Consider the following 19,694-nt stretch of genomic DNA (forward strand, 5'->3'; position numbering starts at 1 on the left):
GGAACATTTCAGGAAATGGCTGTGAATGGTCTTTTACTTGGTGTTCTTGTATGAATTCCCCAGTTCTGATTTCAGCTGGAACTAATGATAAGATATGGTTCACTTGTTTCATTAGCCCGATACAAGAGTCAGCAGCTGACAAAAGGGATGACTTCATTCTTGTTCCACTCCTAGCTGCACGTTCTGTACCTTTGGTGTTGCAAGCTAGTGCACTGTGAACTGACTGGAGAGACAGTCTTACTGAAAAGTAACTTCAAAAAAATCACCAGAACTGGCCACCACAAAAATAAAGACAAAGTTGTGTTATGAAGACAGGAGATTCCACACACATACAAATAAAACGTATTTAATACAGGTTGTTTTCTGTTTCTAAAACTTCTCTTCCTTGTGGGTATTAAAGAGCTGTATTCCTGGTTCAAGAGAAAGTAGGAAGATGTCTGGAAACTAAAGACTAACGTTGGGCTAGCCAAAGGAAAATCACTTTTTTCTGTTGTGAACTGTAGGGAAAGCCTAAAAGGATGCATTTCCAAATATATTGTGCAGCTTAAGTTTGAAAAAGGTGAAATAGAAGATGGTATAGGCAGTTCCCCTTCCATAGGAGGGGGAAAGGCTCAGGATTAGAAGACTCTTCCTGCTCTTGAAGCATCAGGTGCTTTTGCAGCTTTTTGTGGCTTTGTCCTTAAAAGGCTCTCATTAAATATCCACAGGTACTTAATGCAGATCTCATTAAGCAACTCCTACTCAGCCGAGGTGAAGAGTAATGTCTGTCTGTGTTCCTCACAGGCAGCTGATTACTATCCTCCTTGTATAATTATTTTGTTGCCTGGGGCAAACGGAGTCATTTGATGTTTTCCAAACTGTAAAATAGTTTGGCTCCTTCTTGAAAAATCTCACTTGTGAAGTTGAAGTGTCCCCCCTGACTTGTCAGCAGATCAGGAAATTAGTTTGTGACAGAAAAAATGTGGTTTTAGCAAAGACACCAGATCTGGCCTTGAGACCAAAAAGGGGATTTTTCTTCTTCTGTGGCCCTTAGCAAAAAAAAAAAAAAAATTTGAGTAGAACATGATCTTTTGGAGGGGGGCTGAACCAGCTACACACCAAGCTGCAGACAAGATTTGCAGCACTCTGCAAATTGGACTGGAAATGGTCAAAGTGCTCCTTGGGCTGTGAGCAGACAGAGCTGCAGGTGGAAGGGGGAGTGTGGCCCCTCTCCTGCTGCTCCTGTGTCACCGGTGGGCACCTGCAGGATGGAAATACCTCCTGCCTTCAGCAGTGGTGTTGTGAAAGGGAGCCAGAAGAAAGCACTGCCCAGCTGCTGTTACCTTGTCTCACACCCTGCTCTGAGTCACGCTGTGCTGTGCTGAGTTTGGAGCATGCTGAGCAGGTTTGGAAAAAGGAAATAATTTTTACCCCCATTTTTTCACATCAACAAAATCATACTTTCTGCAAATTAAAAAAAAAAAAAGTTGTGGCTTTCATATCCTTGTTTTTGAAAACTGTATTTGTTTTGAATGAAAAGTTCAGCTCAAACTGAGTGCAAAAGGTAAGGTGAGAGCTCCATGTTAAGGCAGGCATAAAATTATTTGCTGTACAGGCCACAGCTATATGCACCATCTGCAGAGCCACTGCCAGCAAGCTGTATTTAGGAAAAGGAATCTGGTTTTGGAGGGGTGTAATGAAATATGAACTTGCCAGATTCTGTGTTAGGACCCTGTGGTACAGTTAGAAAACTGTGGGAAGAAATGTGAAGTGATGCCTTTCTTTTATAAGCACAATTTTTCATGCATTGTTTCTGCTGTCAGATGGACTGCAAAGTCGTAGGAGTCCAGAGAAGGGAGGGGGGTGTCCTCTAGTCCTCACAGCTGTCCTGTGTCCTGTTTTATTGTCAGCTCCTGACAGTTGGATTTATAATTGTATGCCTGGAAAATCTCATTCCATGTCCAACAGGTGGAAGCACCCTTCCCCAAATTCCTCCGTGGCTCTTGGGAGCCACGTCAATCAGGGAAAAGGGGGGAGGGAGGCTGGGGGCTCTTGGCTGCAGGAGCCAGCTGCCCCTTTCTAATTTTAGAAGGGGTGTGCAAGAGCAGTGTGGAGTGGAAAACTTTCCAAACCTCCCTCTTAAAGCTGCAATAACCGAGTTAGTGAAAGATGAGGATGTGGCTCATTACTCCTAACTTTCTGTGCGTCTCCGTGCAGCCCCTCCAGCGCTGGGGCAGCGCTCGCTGCTGTTCCCTGCCTTGCCTTTCCCTGTAGGGAGCTCGTCCCGCTGGAGAGTGTCCAACCCCCGCCGTCCCCTCAGCTGTGCCTGTTTGCAGGTAACCGCTTGCTTTATTTCTCATCGCCGAGAATTTCACACCGTGATTGCCTTTTCCACGAGAATTTCTCTTTTTCTCTCTCCCCTCTTGCCCATCAGAGCTTTCCCCTCGCTGCAAGGGAATCTTTGCAGGTGTAATCTAAAGTGTTGCAGTTAGGTTCCACTGGCAGATACAGAGAACGAATAGGAGCAAAACCAGAATACAAGCACTGCCTTTTAATTTTATTTGCAGTGCCTTTTAATTTTATTTGGCTGAAACCAAATGATTTCCATGTTTGAGAAAATCCTAATGTGATGCTTAGTTTGCCTGGTGATGAGAAGGAGGAGCGTGGAACTAGACTAACTGCTTCCAAGCAGAAAAGAGAAACCATGTTTCAAAGCATAATTAAAGAGGCAGTACATTACGAAAGTGCTGAATAATTTAAATAGGCTGCCAGTCCAGCAATATTAAGCAGTAAATTTATACAAACATATGTGATGATGGGGAACGTAATAATTTAATTTGCCCTAGTCTGCAATGAGGGCTTCCATACATTGCAGTAATATTGTTTTCATTGACTGAAATTGCCATTATTATTATTATTACTTACAGTCCCCTGCATTTGGGAGGAGCAAGTTCGCTCTTTGAGGGCTCAGGAGAGACTTTGGCACTACTTACCACTCTTTCCCAGTGGACCTGTGCTTGTCTTTCCATGTTCAGGCATTTTTTCCTCCTCATCTGGCAAAACAAAATAACTTCCAAAGGTTTAACCACTGACATCTCGAGCTTACCTCTTCTTTCAAAGAAGGTATGCTTATGCAGGAAAAAGTACTCTGTAATTAGTTTGTGTATGTAAAAGACCAAAATTAAGGCTAAATGAGTATCCTGTAATTGTGACGTGATTAAGTTCTGCATTGCCTAAACTTATAGCTGTAATCTCTCAGTATTTAGGCTGTTTTCATATGATGTTCCCATACTGGAATAACTTACTTGCAAAATGTTGGCCATTTACTAGAGGAGAGGCTATGTAAAAATAAGTTAATCCTTTTTAGTGAAATAAAACAAAACAAAACCCCTGAAATAAGCAGCTCCAGAAGTTACTATGATCCTTTAGTGTTTGGGGTAGATAACTCTCCACCCCCGTGCTCCCCCAAGAAATTTGGCACTAAACAATCACACTAATGACTGAAAACCAGACTGGGAAAGTTGTAGACAGGCCCTGAAGGGAACATTCCCAAAATAACTGTAGGAAGAGATTCCTTTTTTCCTATTCTAATAACTTTCCTTCTTCAGTGGAAATAATTTTGCTATGGCTGGATAATATCTTAGACCTATTTTTGAAGCGTGGGTGGTTTTAATGCATCTTCAGGGTGGAATCTGTGCATTAGAAGTCGGTGTACTAACAAATTCTTCCGTGTCTATAATGAGTGTTAAAAGTGAAATGAAGCCCGCGGTACCCAGTCATGTCTCTGAAGTTCAGCAAATGTTTATGTAAATTTAAATTTGGGAGACTGTAATTGGAGACGCTTTTATCGGAAAAAAAATTAATTAAAAAAAAAATCTTTTTCTAAAGATGACTTAGCTATGAACACAAATGACTAAAAAGCGGTGCCCTAGTTTCGGCTGGAGCCGCTTCAGGAATGCCAACATCAGCACTGGGTTTAATTAGCATTGCCAAGACCTGGCCTTGCACCAACACCAGGGCTCTGCACATAAAAAGCAAAGGAGACTGACCCGGCAGGTCGAGCCTGTAGAACCGTGAGGGGGAAAAGAAAAGCTTCGAGGGAAACACCGGAGAACGACGCTCTCCCGAGGCTGAGGGACGGCAGGGCAGCCGCGCCGCACCCAAGATGGCGGCCGGCGCCGGGGGTGCCCGGCGGGACGGCGCCATGCTGGGAAGGTCGGCGGCGGGCCGGTTCTCGCGAGAGTTTCCGGTGCGGCGCCGCCGCTCCGTGTCAGTTGCGGGCCGGTAATGGCGGCGCTGAGGGCCCGCTGAGGGGCCGCGCACCGGGCTCGAGCCGCCCTCCCTCCGCCCGCCCTCCGCGGGATGTGCCGCGACCTGCCGCCGGCGCAGCGGCCGTCAGCCAGGTGAGGAGGCGGCGGGAGCGCCCGCGCCGCCGCCCCAGGCCGCGCTCGGCCGGCGGTGCCGCCCCGCCGGGGCGTCGGGCGAGGTGGGGCCGGGGCGGGCCCGGCCCGAGGAGCTGCCGGCTGTCACTTGGCTCGGCCGCTCCGCCCGGCTCCGGCGTCTCCGCGGCATCCGCTTCTCCCGTTAAGTCTCTTTCTAGTTTTAATTTGTTTTCCGCTGCTTGTCGTACCGGGGGGTGGCGGATGAAGGGAGAGGGTTGGGGTGCTCCGTTTCGCTGTTGTCTTTTCGCGTTGTGGCGGAAACCGCCGAGCCCCGGTGTTTCTGTGGAGAAACAGAAACAGAGCCCGGGGTGGCCCCGCTGCCCTCGGAGCCGCCCCGAGCACCGGGACGGCGCTTTTAAAGTTTAAATGTGCGCTTTGCTCGTGCCTGTGCTGTGCCAAGGCGTCCTGTCCCGGCATTGCGGCATCGCTCGGTGACTGCCCGCTCAAAGTCCTCCTGACATCCCCGGGAACATCTACCCCGGGCGTTCTCTGCCTTCATCGCTGCCATTCACTGTGACTGTTGGAGGCATAAAGGCTTCTGTCCGAGTATGACCGTGTTGGGGTTTGGTTTGGTTTTTATTTTTTCCTGTGGATGCAGTTTTGTGTGGTATATTGCCTGCTGTCGGTGTAGTTTTTGTGGAACAGTTGGGGTGGTCAGGCACTGGAGTAGATTGCCCAGGGAGGTGGTGGAGTCACCATCCCCAGAGCTGTTTAGGATGTGTCTGGATCTGGCGATGTGGTTTAGTGGTTTAAGGGGTGCAGGCGGTGAATGATTGGACTTGGTGATCATAAAGGTCTCTTCAAGCTTGACGATTTTCTGATTCTCTCATTGTTTCTGTCTCTGGATATAAGCTGTAGCTCAGCAGCCGAGCATCTCCTGGCACATTGTGTAAGTTTGCAGGTAGAGGTTTGTCTGTCAAATACCTTTATTGTGTAGATGAACAATCCACTGTCTTGAAACCGAAAATTTAACACTCTGTTGGTCATTTCTGAGGGCACGGGGTGGTTTATCATCTTGAGCTGCTTCAACTGTTATACTGATTTGAAAACTCAAAGTACGATGACCAAAAGTGTTTGTGGGACAAACCTGTGGAGCTGTGAGTGATTCACTGCTTTGTATGTAAGTTCTCATGTTCTCTCAGGCTGTCTGCTAAGTTTTGCCGTCTCTTTGCTATAGTTCTGGTTGCTGCAACAGTTTCATTAGGTAATGTTTGAGATAATTAAATACAACTGAGGGTGTGGCCACGTGAACACTGTAAACTGTCGAAGGCTTTGGTTTCTGTGAGTGACGCTGCTTTAAACAGAAGATACCCTGCTCCCACTAAGCAGAGCAACTTAATTTATGTATTAATGGCACATTTCTGCAAGGGGCCAGGGTACCCTGGAAATTGTGTGCATCCAAAGGAGTGTGGGCAGCATCTTGAGAGAGGTGACTGTGCCCCTCTGGTCCACTCATGACACCTCACCTGGGGTGCTGCCTGCAGTTCTGGTGTCCTGGCATAGAAAGGACCTGGAGCTGTTGGGGGAAGTCCAGAGGAGGCCACAAAGTTACTAAGAGAACTGGAGCACCTCTCCTGTGAAGACAGGCTGAGAACCTTGGGGCTGTTCAGAGAAGATTGCTTGGAGACCTCACAGCATGTTCAGTATCTGAAGGGACCTACAAGGAAACCAGAGAGGGACTCTTCCTTGGGAACTGCAGAGGTAGGACAAGAGGGAATGGCTTCAAACTGAGAGACTGGGTTTAGCTTAGGCGTTGGGAAGAAGTTCTCCCTGTGAGGGTGGTGAGACTCTGGCACAGGGTGCCCAGGGAAGCTGTGGCTGCTCCGTCCCTGGAAGTGCTCAATGCCAGGCTGAATGGGGCTTGGAGCACCCTGGGATAGTGGAATGTATCCGTGAGTTGGAACTAAATAATCTTTAAAGTCCCTTCCAGCCCAAACCGTTCTAGGATTCTGTGTTGCTGATGGGCATGGATCATCTTGTAGGCTGCCTAGGCTGGGTGTGGTGGTGACTGAAAGTGATTTTAAAATTATAGAACATCTTGTTTGTGTGGGTTTGTTTTACTGAGCTTTGGTGCATAGCTCAGGTTTGAATGCTTTACTGATAAACCAGTCCCAATGTGGATCATGTTTTTTATGTCTTGAAATAACTTTATTGGCAGTTTGTGTCACCACAGCAAAGGCATCCCTTAAATGAATAGAAATCTAATCTTGGAGTTGCTACATCTGTACTGAAGGTTTTGGTGACTTGGATGTAATGAACTTTGCATCTCCTTTCACCCCTCTACCAGACGTGCAGCTGCTTTCTGCTAGAGCAGTTTCCTTGTTTCAAGCAGACTTGTGGATAAAGTCCTCAATGTGTTTAGTCCCATTGACTTTGCAGTGCTCAGATGAAGCTGCAGTCCATTAACGTGTTTCCAGTTAGGTTTGAAATCAGGAGTGTCAGTGCACCCAGCACTGGATCTATTCTGTATTGCCATCTCTGGGAGGTGAGTGAATGGTGTGGTGTGCTGCTGCTTCTTTCCTCCCACTTTGACTGTCCGGGCAGCAGCCTAATAAACTGAAAGAAAAGTCACCATAAAAGAAAAAGTATTAATTTTCTGCTAGGTTAGTGAATTGAACTGGCTTGTGATGCAGTCTGGTGAGCACTGCATCTATGACAGAGTGACATGATTGCTAGAGAAGGTAGCAAGGAATATTTGGATTCCTTCATCACTGTGGGGCTGCTAAATCTGCTCAACTCCACCTTGAAAATTTACATCAGAGAGCCACTTTCTATCAGTACAGCAGAACTGTTTAACTCTGCTGTTGATGTGCTTAAACTAATTCATGCTATTCAAATCAATATGAGTGGTAATATGAGATCAGGTGTAGTGCTACAGTAATGATAACAGAAGGACTTTGGTAGTTGAGTGCAGAAAGAAAACTTTCCAGTGCAGTCAATATATTAGGCATGTGGCTGGATCAGGACAGAAGTGTAAAATTTATCCACAGATGTAAGTGCTTGCAAGATAGATGTGTATCATTGTGCTAATGATATAATAGGCTTTAATGGACTGCTCCATTGAGAATGAAATTACTTGTATGCCTAAGTCTGAAACCTTTGTCAATATGCTAGAGAAAGAATAGAGCAAATAAATGAACTAATCAGTTATACCAGGTCAATTGAAACTTAGTGAATGCTAGCAGAAATTCTGGCTGGTTTAGTTTCCTAAGAGCACTTCTCACTGGTGACAGAATTTCTCACTAAGTCACATCCATGGCAATGCACCAGGTGGAGTTCTCATAATGAAACAGAAAACTTTTGAAGGGATGGTGTTATTTAAATATGAGAAAATATCTTATTGCTACATTTAGTAGATGAAGAAAATGTCTTTCAGCAGAGTCCTGGTATCTGCCTTTGTAGTGCCAGGTGAGAAACAGAGCTGATGGTCACTGTTCAGCTTGTCTTGAGGGTTTTGTGTCTGGGGTTTTTTGACATCTTGTGGTGTTATTGAGACACTTCTTAGGTGCTCCTTCTGAATGCAATTCTGAGCAGAGGCATCAGGGGTGAGAATGTGGCATTTGGAACATTTTCCCTGAAGTTTTCATGCACTTTACTGTGCTTTGAAAGGAAATAGCAGTCATCCTGCAGATGAGGTTGCTTTTCTGCTCATATGTCCTGGTCGTGTGGAGAGGTTGAAAGCTGCTTTCTTTCTCAAAATTGGCAGCTCTGGTTCTTGTACTTGGCTGGGAGGATTGCCTGTAAGCTCTAAGAAGACTCCCTCACCGTGGAGTGTTCCTTGTGAGATGGGACAGGACCTCAAGAATTTTCTGCTGAATGGATTTATTATGGGCTGCAAGAATTGAAATCTTCTAATGTGCAGTTTCTGGTAACTGGAGGTGGAATGAGTGAACGAACTCTTGTTTTGAAGGCCAAGGAAAGAAAATGCAGGAGTACTTTATTGATTCTAGAAACTGGGGTATTTTCTACTCTGTCATAAATGCGAAGATCTTTGAAGTCAAAAGAAAATACAGAACTTGTGAATGGATAGGCAAACCCTTGTGTGCATCTCCTTAATAAATGGATGCATTCTCTGTGCCTTTGTACTCTGATTTCTTCACGAACAATGAATCAAGTTACACTAGCTGTCACAACATTCATTTCAGTAGCTTTCCTCAGAGTACCTCCTGGCACGTGATGCAGCAGAGGAAGACATTCAATGCATTTCACTGTCAGTAGAACCACTAGTCTCTTTTTAGGAACAGTTTTATTTTTTTTTATCACTTCTCCATCACTTGTGATGAAGCAGAGACACTTTTGCAAGTTGCCGTGTCTTTTCATAGCAAAAGGATGCGGTAAATGTCCATTCTCAGTATACAGTTGGAAAGAATTAGATTCAGAAATGTTTCATTTATAGAGAAATCTTCACTATAATTTGGATGCAAATTTAGTAGCTGACTGGTGCCAGTGATTTAATCATAGAACTCAGGAAACACATTTGTGTTTTCTACTGGCTTTTTTGACATTTGATGGATGTGTGTTTATGTCATTTATCTTCCTGGTTAACAGCTAGAGGTAGTGGCACATGCTTTGAAATTTTTAAATGCTCTTCTATTTGCAAGTGTGTGGTGTATCTTGATTGCTCTTTTTTTTTTTTTTTGTACTGCCTTAGTATTCTTGAAGTTGTTTTAGATAGTTGTTGTCTAGCTTAAGGCAGATCAAATTTTATTTAATTTCTTTTACTTATGAAGGGTTTTTTTTGTTTTAATTATTTTGCAAAGTAATGATGATTGGAATGTGAATTATTCTGGTATATATACTACTTGTATTACATGACAAAATACTGAATATTATCTAAAATTAGATCACTCAGAGCAGCTAACATTCATGAGCTCCTTGGGCATTGCTGGTGTTCACTTCTTTTACATTTCTTTGGAAAGCTTATTGTATAAATGAGCATGGGAAGAAGGTGGAGGGAGGACCTGCCTCGTTCTGCAGTGTCAGCTGTAGATTCTGGAGATGTGGAGCTTTTTGGACAAACATGTCATGCGTTTGTTTGTTGTGCTGGAATTTGTCCTCAGTCCTGAGGAAGGTCAGTACATTGCCTGCCTCTGATAGTGTTGAAAGGCAAAATTTTCTCAAAATATGCTCTGGCCAAAGAAAGAATATGTCACTCTTGTATCAAAAAGCATTTTGAAAGCCCATATAGATAACCAAAACAAGTCTTAGAATAATGTAGTATGGATATTTTTAACTCTCATTTAAATGGGGTAATGCAGTATGTAAGAACTTGGATTCCGGAAAAACGAGTAGATTAACATTATTTTTATTCCAGACTCCAGCACAGCATAATAAATTGTATTTTGTGGTATTTGAGAAGACATGCAAAGTGTTTCTGGCATCTTTAAATATAATTTCCATCACTTTCAGTGGACTGGCTCAGCAAAACAATTTGCTTGACTGGGTCTGCCCGTGCCTGTCCACCTGTGTCTGTTACTGCCAGCAGTGCGGAGCTTTAGCTGCGCAGACAGGAGCTCCAGAGGGTCTTTTGAGATTCAAAAGTCACCTTTTATACCTGGAAACTTGAAATATTTTTACAAACAGGAAAAACCATCCCCAAACCCGATTATTTGTGTCTGTGTCCATTTCCTCCACAGCCAGGTGTGCGCTGTGTGAGGTGTGGGGGCAGAGGGACTCTGGGACAGGGTCCCCTTGAGCCCCAGTGGAATCTGCACTGGTAAGAAGGTGAAGGGATCCAGTCCCACTGTTCTCCTCCAGGGAAAGGCAAGAACAGATTCACACATTTGCCTCTGGGGAGCAACATCCAGCACAGGACTGAGACTGATCCGACTGTTCACGGGTGTTTCCATCCCTTCTCGTTCTGCTTGGGAGGAGGGTGTTGCTTATAGTATGACATAGGTAAAACTAATAAAGCAAAAAGAACAGGCAAAATTCCTTTAGCCTGTACCAGGCTCCCAGTTCACTTTGCTTTACAAGATAAGCCCATTAACTTTCTGCCTGAATAAGGCAAGAAAGATCTAGGTATAAAGAAAGGAAAAGATGGCTTCTTTAATTGGCACGGGTGCCTTATTTTTGCTTAAACTGCATGAAATGTTGTCCTTGTGCACTGTGTACCCAGTTTGTAGCAAAATCTGCCACTATGTGGATAAAACACTTGAGAATATCCCCTTGAAGTCAGTAACTTGTTTCATTCCATACTCTTAGCAAACCTTCTTCTTTTCTTTTGTAGTATCCCTTTAGTTTAATATCCCTTGTGTTTTTATAAGAAACAGAGTCTTGAGGAGTTCTGTTCCCTGTGCATACTGGGTTTTTTTTCCATAACCACTAATTGTTAGTGAAAATAGCAGTAGTGATCTCTTGTTCACATTGTCTTCCTTCTCTGAATCTGCACAATTCAGCTTCCTCTCCTGTTTCCTTCTTCCAGTGCCATGACTTCTGAGTTTCCTCTTTTCTTACCAAGTCTGTGCTAGTAAGAAAAGAAACCTTACCAAGGATATTTGAAAAAAAATTACAATTGAACCAATACATATGTTTCTTTTCTTCCTTTTTTCTCCTCTCCATGCCAGTTCCTCAAAAGTTCATTACATTTCTCTCACCTTCCCACCTTTCTAATTCTCTTCATTTTTATATCCTGCTTCTCTCACCATTATTCTTTTTTTCCCAGTCCTGGTTTAAATATCTTCAGATTTTTGTTTATCTTCATTAAGCATGTTCTGCTTTCATATCTCCCACTCTTTCTAAAGTGCAGTGCTCTTAACTGTGTTGACCTCTTGGTTTGCTGTCTATTGTGCCTTTCAATGCCATCCTTGGTGTGTTCAGTAATAAATGTGTTGGTTTCTCATGTTCCTTTTTTCTGTGGCAGTGGTTTTCTCTTTGTTTCCATTCCCTCCTTTCCGGTGCTTTCTCATGCATTTTCTGATCTGTCAGTTCTCTTCAGTGTCTTCTTGTAGGAACAGTGCTTGTAGAAGAGAGTGGTGTCAGGTCCTGTATCCATCCCCCCGTCCAGTTTCTTCCAGGAGTTTGGAGTGTACTGTTTCCTTTTGTGCTCCCTCTTAGGTTCTCATCTGAAGCAGTTCTGCTGTGCCTTCTCTTGTGTACTTTTTTTTTCTTTTTGGATATGTGAGTAAAGAATGAGATGGGCCCTTGGTGTGGGATTGAAATGTCAGAACACAATGGTGTTTGTATCGTAATCGCTCACCCAAGGAGGGGCCTGGCAAGCCAGCCCTGAATGGACCTGTGTAGGATGTCTGTATCTCCCCGGGAGCAATCCAATAACCATGAGATTAAGATTAGTTCTGTTGATTCTGCAGTCTTCCACCTTTTTTCCAACAATCTTAAGATTCTCAAAGCCTTGTCCAGCCTGCAGATAACCTGCAGATAACTGCCATCAGTGCTGTCTCCTCAGAAGTTCTTTGGCATTTCACCCTTTGAGCTCAGTCTCTTTGTTTAAGGTCAGTATTAAATAGAGATGATCATTTAGTTGAGCAGAAAAAGATCTCTTTGAAGCAGTCATTTCAGAATGTAGTTTTTATGTATTTTACCTAAAAGTTATTCATGGGACTTTGAGACAACTTTTGTATTGCTGGAAAATTTATTTAAAAACTAATTTCAATTTCCTTCATGTAATTTTTTTGTTTGGTATTATTCTCTGGTTAATATTCATTTATGTATTTTAGTGTTGAACTGGTTTATTACCCTACATGCAAGTCCTATAAACGGACATGGAAACTGTGTCTGGATTTATTTCCTTTTTATTCCCCACCCCTTTCTGTACTTTTGGTAACAATAAAGACTTCTCTGTCTGGTTGAACTTTTCTTTGCAGAGACAGGGTATTGAATTGTACAAGTGCTTGGTTTTTTTTTTTAGAGTGCTGCTTATTCATGTAAGCTGTAGCAATAGAGTGAAATTATTTTAGTAATATGTAGGAATTCAACAGTTTATGGGAATTAACATAATTTATTTGTACATAGGTTTTGAAAAGCTTATAAATTTCTCCCACCCTTCCAAAGGATCGGGAGAGGGACACCTAAACCCAAACCCTCAGGGTTATGATTACATCAGGACCACAAACTACTGCAGCGTTGCCTTCCTGAAACTGTAGACAGCTCCAGAGTGCTCGGGTCTGAGGCGTCCTTGTTTCCAGTGAGCAGCAGCCTGAGCGAAGCAGAACTGCTCAGTGACTCTCAGCGGCTGCCCTGGGGCCAGTGAGGGTCAAACTTCGCACTTGGAGCTGGTACTGCAGCTGGTGTGCATTAGGATAAGCACAGCAAGATGCTTTCTGATTTCTTCCCAGCTTGGAGAGGTTGAATGGCCTTTTATTGAGGAGCATTAGAGACTTTTGAAGGAGTTAAGATAGAATTATTGACCACTGGTGATCCCCAGCACACACCTGTGGGAATAACTCAGTGTGTGTTATTCTCACACACGTGTGCACTATATAAGCTGTTCTCTAAAGTGTTTCACTGCCTGAATGAGTTCTGTTCACCTCAGACTGGCAGTTTTTAGTGTCAGGATGAAAGCTATTGTGATAAACGCCAATCACTCGTTTTTGAAATTTATGAATATTTAATAAAGAATAAAAATTGGTTACAAAAATATTAATACAATAATAAAAGTTTAAAAAAAGTTTTCAGAGACAGGACAAATAATGAGACAACAAGAGCAAAGAAGGTAGCCCCGGCTTTTGTCCCCCCTCCCTCCCAGACAAAGGCTAGGAAGGAGAAGGGCCCAGAACAAAGAGAAGTCTTCTTTTTTAAGCCTTCAGTTTATGACTATTCATATCTTACGTAAAACAAGTAATTTTCAGCTGTTTCTTGTCACAAAAGCTTTCTGTTAATTAAAAGAACGCATGAGAGCATACGTCCTTGAGAAAGTTGGGTTCTGTGGATAAGAGGCCATAAATTCTTCTTCACTAGAAGGTTTAGGGGCCTCTGTAAGGTTTAGGGGCCTCTGTGAATGTTATCTCTCTGCTGAGGAATTTTTCTTCTTGAGCAAAAAAAGTATAACACACATACACAGCTTCTATTGTACTATAACTTATTGTTAATTACAAAACTACATTCACCACATTATTCTAATGTTAATATAGTATAACTTTTCTATCTATCAGATTACATATAGTAAATATCTGCATAGAGCCACATATACAATATGCCTTTTTCACACTATTAACAAGCAATTTCAGATTGTTTAATCTGGCACTTTTCATATAGATTTAAGGAATACACAGAGTGTATTACAATTCTACATTTGCAAGGCATCCTAAAATAAACTATATAGATTTGTACGTATAAAATAAAAAGAACAATTATAGTCCCTGATTAAGTTTTCTTATCTATACTAATAATTCTAATGATAAGAATAAATCCCAAGCAATTACACAAAGATGGATATTTAATCCTTTAATAGATGGTTGCTTGTCCAGAAGTTATCATATGCTAAATTTACATATTGAGTAGGTTTTGTTACATATGTGTTTGGGCAAGAAACTGATACTGGTATGATACAGTATTTTCAGCAGATCTCACAATCAGTTCTCTATGGAAAATTCCCTCATTTCTATTAATATTTATTTTCTACATTTCTAGCCCAACAGCTCTTTTCTCCAATGATGGAGAGGATCAGCTGGGTGATTTCCAGGGCAGGGCAGTGATTTACAGCGTGAATGATGTGAGGCTCAAAGTGCTGTTGTGCATGTATGAGCTCTTCACCACCTGTCCTAGTAGCAGAATTTTCTAACTACTCTTGGCTTGATGCCCATAACTATTGGATACTTAAAAACTAACACACGCACCCTTCCTTTCTAGAATTTCTGCATTATTGTGGACTTGTGTTTTTGTACCTACATATATAAGCTTACATGCCTTTTCCTCACTCTTTCAAACTCTTGGACTCATCAAAGAAAGTCACAACTAAAAGTCTTTTGAAGACCTGTGTTCTTGTTATTGATAGTTTTTCCTGGGGCATAAGAGCAGTTTTTTGGGATACCTTACTGCTGTAAATACAGGATATATGACTGAATGTGAGACCAAATTTTACTCCTGGTCATTGTGAGTATCCTTAAAACCATGTATGATAAAAGTCCTTGTCACAAAATATACGGGCAAAAATCTGTTTCAGTAAGTAGTAGATAGTGTTAATTTTGGTCTGCTTTTACCAGAAGATTGATCTTTGTATTTGATTCCTTTTTATGTGGCACACAGTGTAGGGAAGTGAGAGCAAAAGAAATTTTCAGTAATTAAAAAATAAGGAAAATTACATGTGGGAGCTCCTGAAAGAAGAGAGAGGAAAATATATTTTTATGACTATTTCAAAGGTCTAGAACTTCCTGTTGGAATTCTGTGGTCACCTGATTTTTTCTTTCCATACCAGAAATGTTGTCAGTGCGTTATGAAGACAGCTCAGTAAGCACGTGCTCTGTCCTTTTTTTGTTGTTTGGTTGTTTTTTTCCTTTTCTCCTTTATAAAAACTGCTTTGGTGATAGTGGCAGGGAGTTCACACGTTAATTATAGATTCGCTGTGAGTGTTACCTTTGAAGTTCACAGGAGAACAGCAGTGGCACCAGCCTTGTCTTTTCCCCTGGCTGTAGTGTCCTGCCACGCAGTTCTGCTGTGCCTTTTCCCTCTACACACATCGGTGGCACATTCGTCCTGTCGCTTCTGGAGTTGGGGATTTTCCCCAAGCGTTGTTAGGTTCAGCCCATGTGGTGCTGTCTCTGTTAGGGCTGTGTGCAGGTCCAGTGAGGACCTCTTCATTCTTGCTGCAATACTTGTTACTCTGATTTAAATTACTTCCACCTCTAGGCCTCCTCTTATCAAGCTGGTATTTCTTTATGACAGAGAACAAAATCAAGCCCTTCTTTATCCATGGAATTACATGGTTTCTGCAGGAAGCTGTGACCACATCTGTGATTTCATGCTGGTTATCTGACCTTGTTCATGATGAGGGTTTGAAGTCATCAGATGAGGTGGACATTCGTCATAATGATCAAGGTTATGTTCTCTCTAGACTAAGATACATTTGCTTTTACTTTATATCTCTTCAATTCTTACATGACTAATTTTCTTTTTAGGTAAATTGACACAATGTGGAGCAACAAGTCTAATGAAGTGCCTCTACAAAATCCGAGGCATAACCAAAGCAAGGATTCTACCAGAGGTAAGGATTTTCTCTGTTCTGCTGCCTTGTTCTGGGAGATATTTTGTCATGAGTTGTCTGAAACATTGTGGAATTGTTCCAGAAACATTCTTCTGCCTTAGTTTGGGAGCTAAGAGCATGTGTTCTGTGGCTTCCTTTTTGTAGATAGCAGTTTTGTACTCTGATCTCCAGAGTATTTGCTGATCTGCATTAGCACTTGCCAGCCTGGGATATGGTTGCCAAGATGGCACAGAGACAGATTTTTTGAAGTGCTGTAGAGGAGGAGCAACACAGGAACAGAAATTGGGAACTGTTGGCTCTTGAAGGAAGTGAGGAAGCATTAGTCTGTAGCATCACTCAGTTCCAGAGTGGTGAAGACACTGAATAGCAGCAGTGCATCTCCACTAGGATGACTTTTACAGCACTTTTGTCTCCCTTAGTTGGAGAAATCGTTTAGCTTTTTACTGGTAAGATTGCACTAATTTAGCAAAGGAGGGGCAGAAAAATTTAAAATGACAATAATTCCCTGAAAGGAAGAAAGGTCTCGTCTGTAGAGCAGCTGAGTCACATGCTAAGCCTGTGGTTCAAGATCAATCATATGATGTCCAGTATTAGAAAACTGGACTCCAGAAATTATTTTGAAAGTAGAGAAAGGTTATTATTTTATCTGTAAGAGAACATTATTGCTGATTATTTGCTGTGGTATGTTCAGGTTCTTTTAAAATTACCAACTTTTTGAAGCTGTAGTGTTCTGTGGACAAGAAGCACCACCTCTAGAAGTCAAAGCAAAATTATTTCTGTGCTGCTTCCCTAACCTTCTTCCTTTGCATTGTTGCATCTTGCCTGAAATGAAATTGGCAGGTTTTTACTATAAGGAAGAGATTATTTCTTTCAGCTCTCTGTTACTACTACTCTGCATGGTTCTGACACACAGATGTTGTGTTTTATAAACCATTAGATTTTAAAAACCATTAGAAACAAAAGAAGAGGGGAACTGGGGAAGTAAATATTTATAGAGGAAAACACTACTACATCCTCCTGAGCTCAATTGCTTATAAAGTAGGTGCTGTCTGTTTAGATTATAAGGATTGGGTTAGTACCTCCTGCTTGTTCACAAACATTATTTCTGTTTTGTTTGTAGGGTGTACAGTTCAGAAAGATTACTGTTCATAATTCTGCTGGTTGGAGCTTGGGTTTTGAGTACAGTCTTTCAATGTCCATGTGCTCATGCTTAGTTTACTGAAGAAGAAAATGGAAGGGGAAAAAAAAGGTAGTTAAACTATAGTATAATAGAAAAATATAAATTATTTATGTTGGGGTAGATAGCCAGCTTCATTTTATCTTCTAAACATCTTCTATTATATGCGGTAGGTTTGATTCCAGGTGTCATCATGCATTCAACCTAGCTTAGTAAACTTGTAATATGTTACATTAAATACTTTATAATTTGCTAAGATGAGCCTTGACTGATAGCAGTCTTTCATAGAGGAGATTTACAGGCTGGAGCTGTGTTGTGAAAAGAACTTGATTAGCAAGTGTGTGAAAATTGTTTTGAAGCAACATTTTATTTCATTGTTTTTCATGTACTAATGAGAAAGTAATTTCTTTGTTTCTGCCCTGGAAGATCTAACTGCAGCATGGGCTTCTTTTTCTCAGACTAAGGCTGCTGTAAGTACCATTTTTAAACTTTTTTTTTCCTTTGGGGTTGTTGGTTTGGGCTTTTTTTACTCATTTTCAAATCAGTTAGTGGCTACAAAAGCTTTAACCAAAGTATTATTTTACTCTTTAACAAGTTGTAGGTAGCACAAAGCTGTTGGAGTATGCGAATGTTGAACATTGTTGTATCTTGGAAAACATTTTCTCCACACAAGGAGAAGCTTTTGCCCCAGCAAGCTTAGTCTGGAGAGTAGTAATACCTTTTTATTTAACAAAGTGATGATGTGATGTTTTTCTAGAAACGCAGAAAAATAGCTCTACCCTGCTTACTAAAACCAGTCAGAAACTGGGGCAACACCAGTGTATTTAATAATTTTCCATTCCAAACATTTGGATTGCTGGATTTCTGTGAGAAATAACTTAGATGCTTAAGATGATGTAGTAGTTTCTAAAGCCTGGCTTCAGTGAGGCCAAGCAGTTCAGGTTTTCTGAGAATTCAGCTCTTTCCCATAGCCTTGTCCCCCTTTCTTCTTTGTAGCTGAACGTCAGCGGGGGTTTTACATGTGGAATTCGTATCATGCTCCATTTATAAGGGTAATACTTACAGAAATTTTATTCTGTAATACTTACAGATTTTTTTCCAAGTGGAATTAATATTTTATTCCAGCCAAGCATTAGGTCTGTGAATGGCATGTTATTATTAATTTTTTCAAAACAGCCTACTTAAGGGAACAAAACTATGCAATAAAACCTAATTCAGATAATCTTATTAAACAAAACTTAATAGTAGTTTCTGGCCATAAGACCATACAGTTTTGCAATGTCAGCCTTGTGAAGTTGCCCTTGCCTGCAGTTTGATCCATCATGAAAAAGGAAAAATTGGTCATGTTGTGGGGGAAATAAAAATGTAGCTTAAAAATAAAAAACAGTGTTCTAATTTGCATTATTTTCCAAATCTAGCTACGTCATATAGAGAACAAATTGGAAATAGCTCCCACCAGCACGGCTGTGTTCGATTCAGTCATGGATGCCAAGAAGCCCTCTGCTAGTGCCAGCAGGAAGAGCAGCAGGAAGGGTATGTATTATTGAGGAGAGAACCTGTAAGGCAGCGTAAAGCCACTGCATTCTGGGAAAGCTTGGGCTCTCCCTGCCCCCAGCTTGTCTGCTGCCTCTGGTCTTTACTCCTGAAACTCTAATTGTGCAGGAGAAATTGCTGTTTCCTTCACTGGGCTTAGGAAGGAGAGTGTTCAATCCCAGTCACTTGGGCAGAGGGGGTGGCAGGACCTGCCTCATGCTGTGAGTGGGCAGTGCTTATCCCACTCTGATAAGAAGTTTGCTGAATCTGGTGCTTCTGTTATCTGACTGAAGGACAGCAATTGCTTAGAGGAAATAAGCCCTCATTTTATACTAAGAGCATTCTGGTTGTGTGCTACTGAAGAACAGACAGGTCGACCTCTAGTGGCAATGCAGCCAATTTCACAGACTTAATTACTTATAATTAATCTTTAAGTATGAGCATTGTTTCAAGCACTTACTGCCTTGCCCCTAGTTGTTGAAAGCTTGTTAAAAGAGAGCTGCTCAAATCCAAGAAAAACTATGTCAATCATTCAGCCCCAGGAGCTTTCTCTTTCTGGAGAGGTAGATACATAAAGGATTCTTTGTTTTCTGCATCAGGTTCCCGGTCCTCCAGCCAAAATAAATCGAGCAAGGAGAAGTCCTCACGCAGCCCTCTTCGAGCAACCACTCTGGAAAGCAATGTGAAAAAATGCAGTCGTGTGGAATTCCGTGAACCATTGGCTTCCTACAGGTTAGTGCTGGGACAGCTGACTATTGGAGAAAAGCATACTAAGATTAGATTGAAGCTAATAGTGGTGTTTTTGTAAACTCCTCAAAAATTGGTTTGCTTCCTCCCATCACCAACCAACATGACAGCATGTGGTGTTGGACTTCTTAGGAAATATTCCAAATTTACTTTTTATTCAGCGAATGGGAGTTTAAAGTCAGCTGTTTTGAAATGGGGACAGGTCATCAAGCGGTCTGGCTGTGGCATTAGTGACCTTATGGGTTTGATAGGTTTTTAGTTTCAGTAATAAGAACCAAAAAGACTGTTTCCTTATGCTTTTCCAGCTTTGTTTCATTAGTTCTTCAGCATATGTTCCCAAATGTGGTACCAACACAGTGTGGAGCAAGAGTAGTACTAGTAGTACTAGGGTTAGTACTAAAGATACATTCTGTTTTTGTGAGTGTGACAAAGTCACACAAGAACGGCTTCTCATGGAACAAAAGTGGCACGGAACACAGAGCAGGCCATAGAACATGATTATTATCCTGACATCTAAGTTTTAGTCTCTTTTTCCACCACTTCAGCAGCTGTGAGGTGATCCTCCTTGTTACATGTGAGAGTGTTAATTGAGTAGCTCATGTATTAACTATACTTCTCTTAAGTTCTATATTTGTTATTTAAGGCTTTTCTCTTTTAA

At 41.8% G+C, this 19,694-nt stretch overlaps 1 protein-coding gene across 6 annotated transcripts in view; it reads left to right on the forward strand.

Moving 5' to 3' along the window:
- Positions 1-3,493: 3,493 nt before the first annotated feature.
- The window catches only part of CEP350 (centrosomal protein 350), a 71,273-nt gene continuing 55,072 nt past the window's right edge, over positions 3,494-19,694 (forward strand). For all 6 annotated transcript variants that reach the window (XM_063406589.1, XM_063406591.1, XM_063406590.1 and 3 more), the window contains exons 1-5: positions 3,494-4,382; positions 15,494-15,579; positions 17,183-17,226; positions 18,175-18,289; positions 18,889-19,021. In XM_063406589.1, the coding sequence (XP_063262659.1) occupies positions 15,507-15,579; positions 17,183-17,226; positions 18,175-18,289; positions 18,889-19,021 (365 nt within the window). In that variant the 5' untranslated portion in view covers positions 3,494-4,382; positions 15,494-15,506. The remainder of the gene's footprint in view (positions 4,383-15,493; positions 15,580-17,182; positions 17,227-18,174; positions 18,290-18,888; positions 19,022-19,694) is intronic.

This window comes from Prinia subflava, chromosome 10 (assembly GCF_021018805.1).
Source record: "Prinia subflava isolate CZ2003 ecotype Zambia chromosome 10, Cam_Psub_1.2, whole genome shotgun sequence".
Lineage (NCBI taxonomy): Eukaryota > Metazoa > Chordata > Aves > Passeriformes > Cisticolidae > Prinia > Prinia subflava.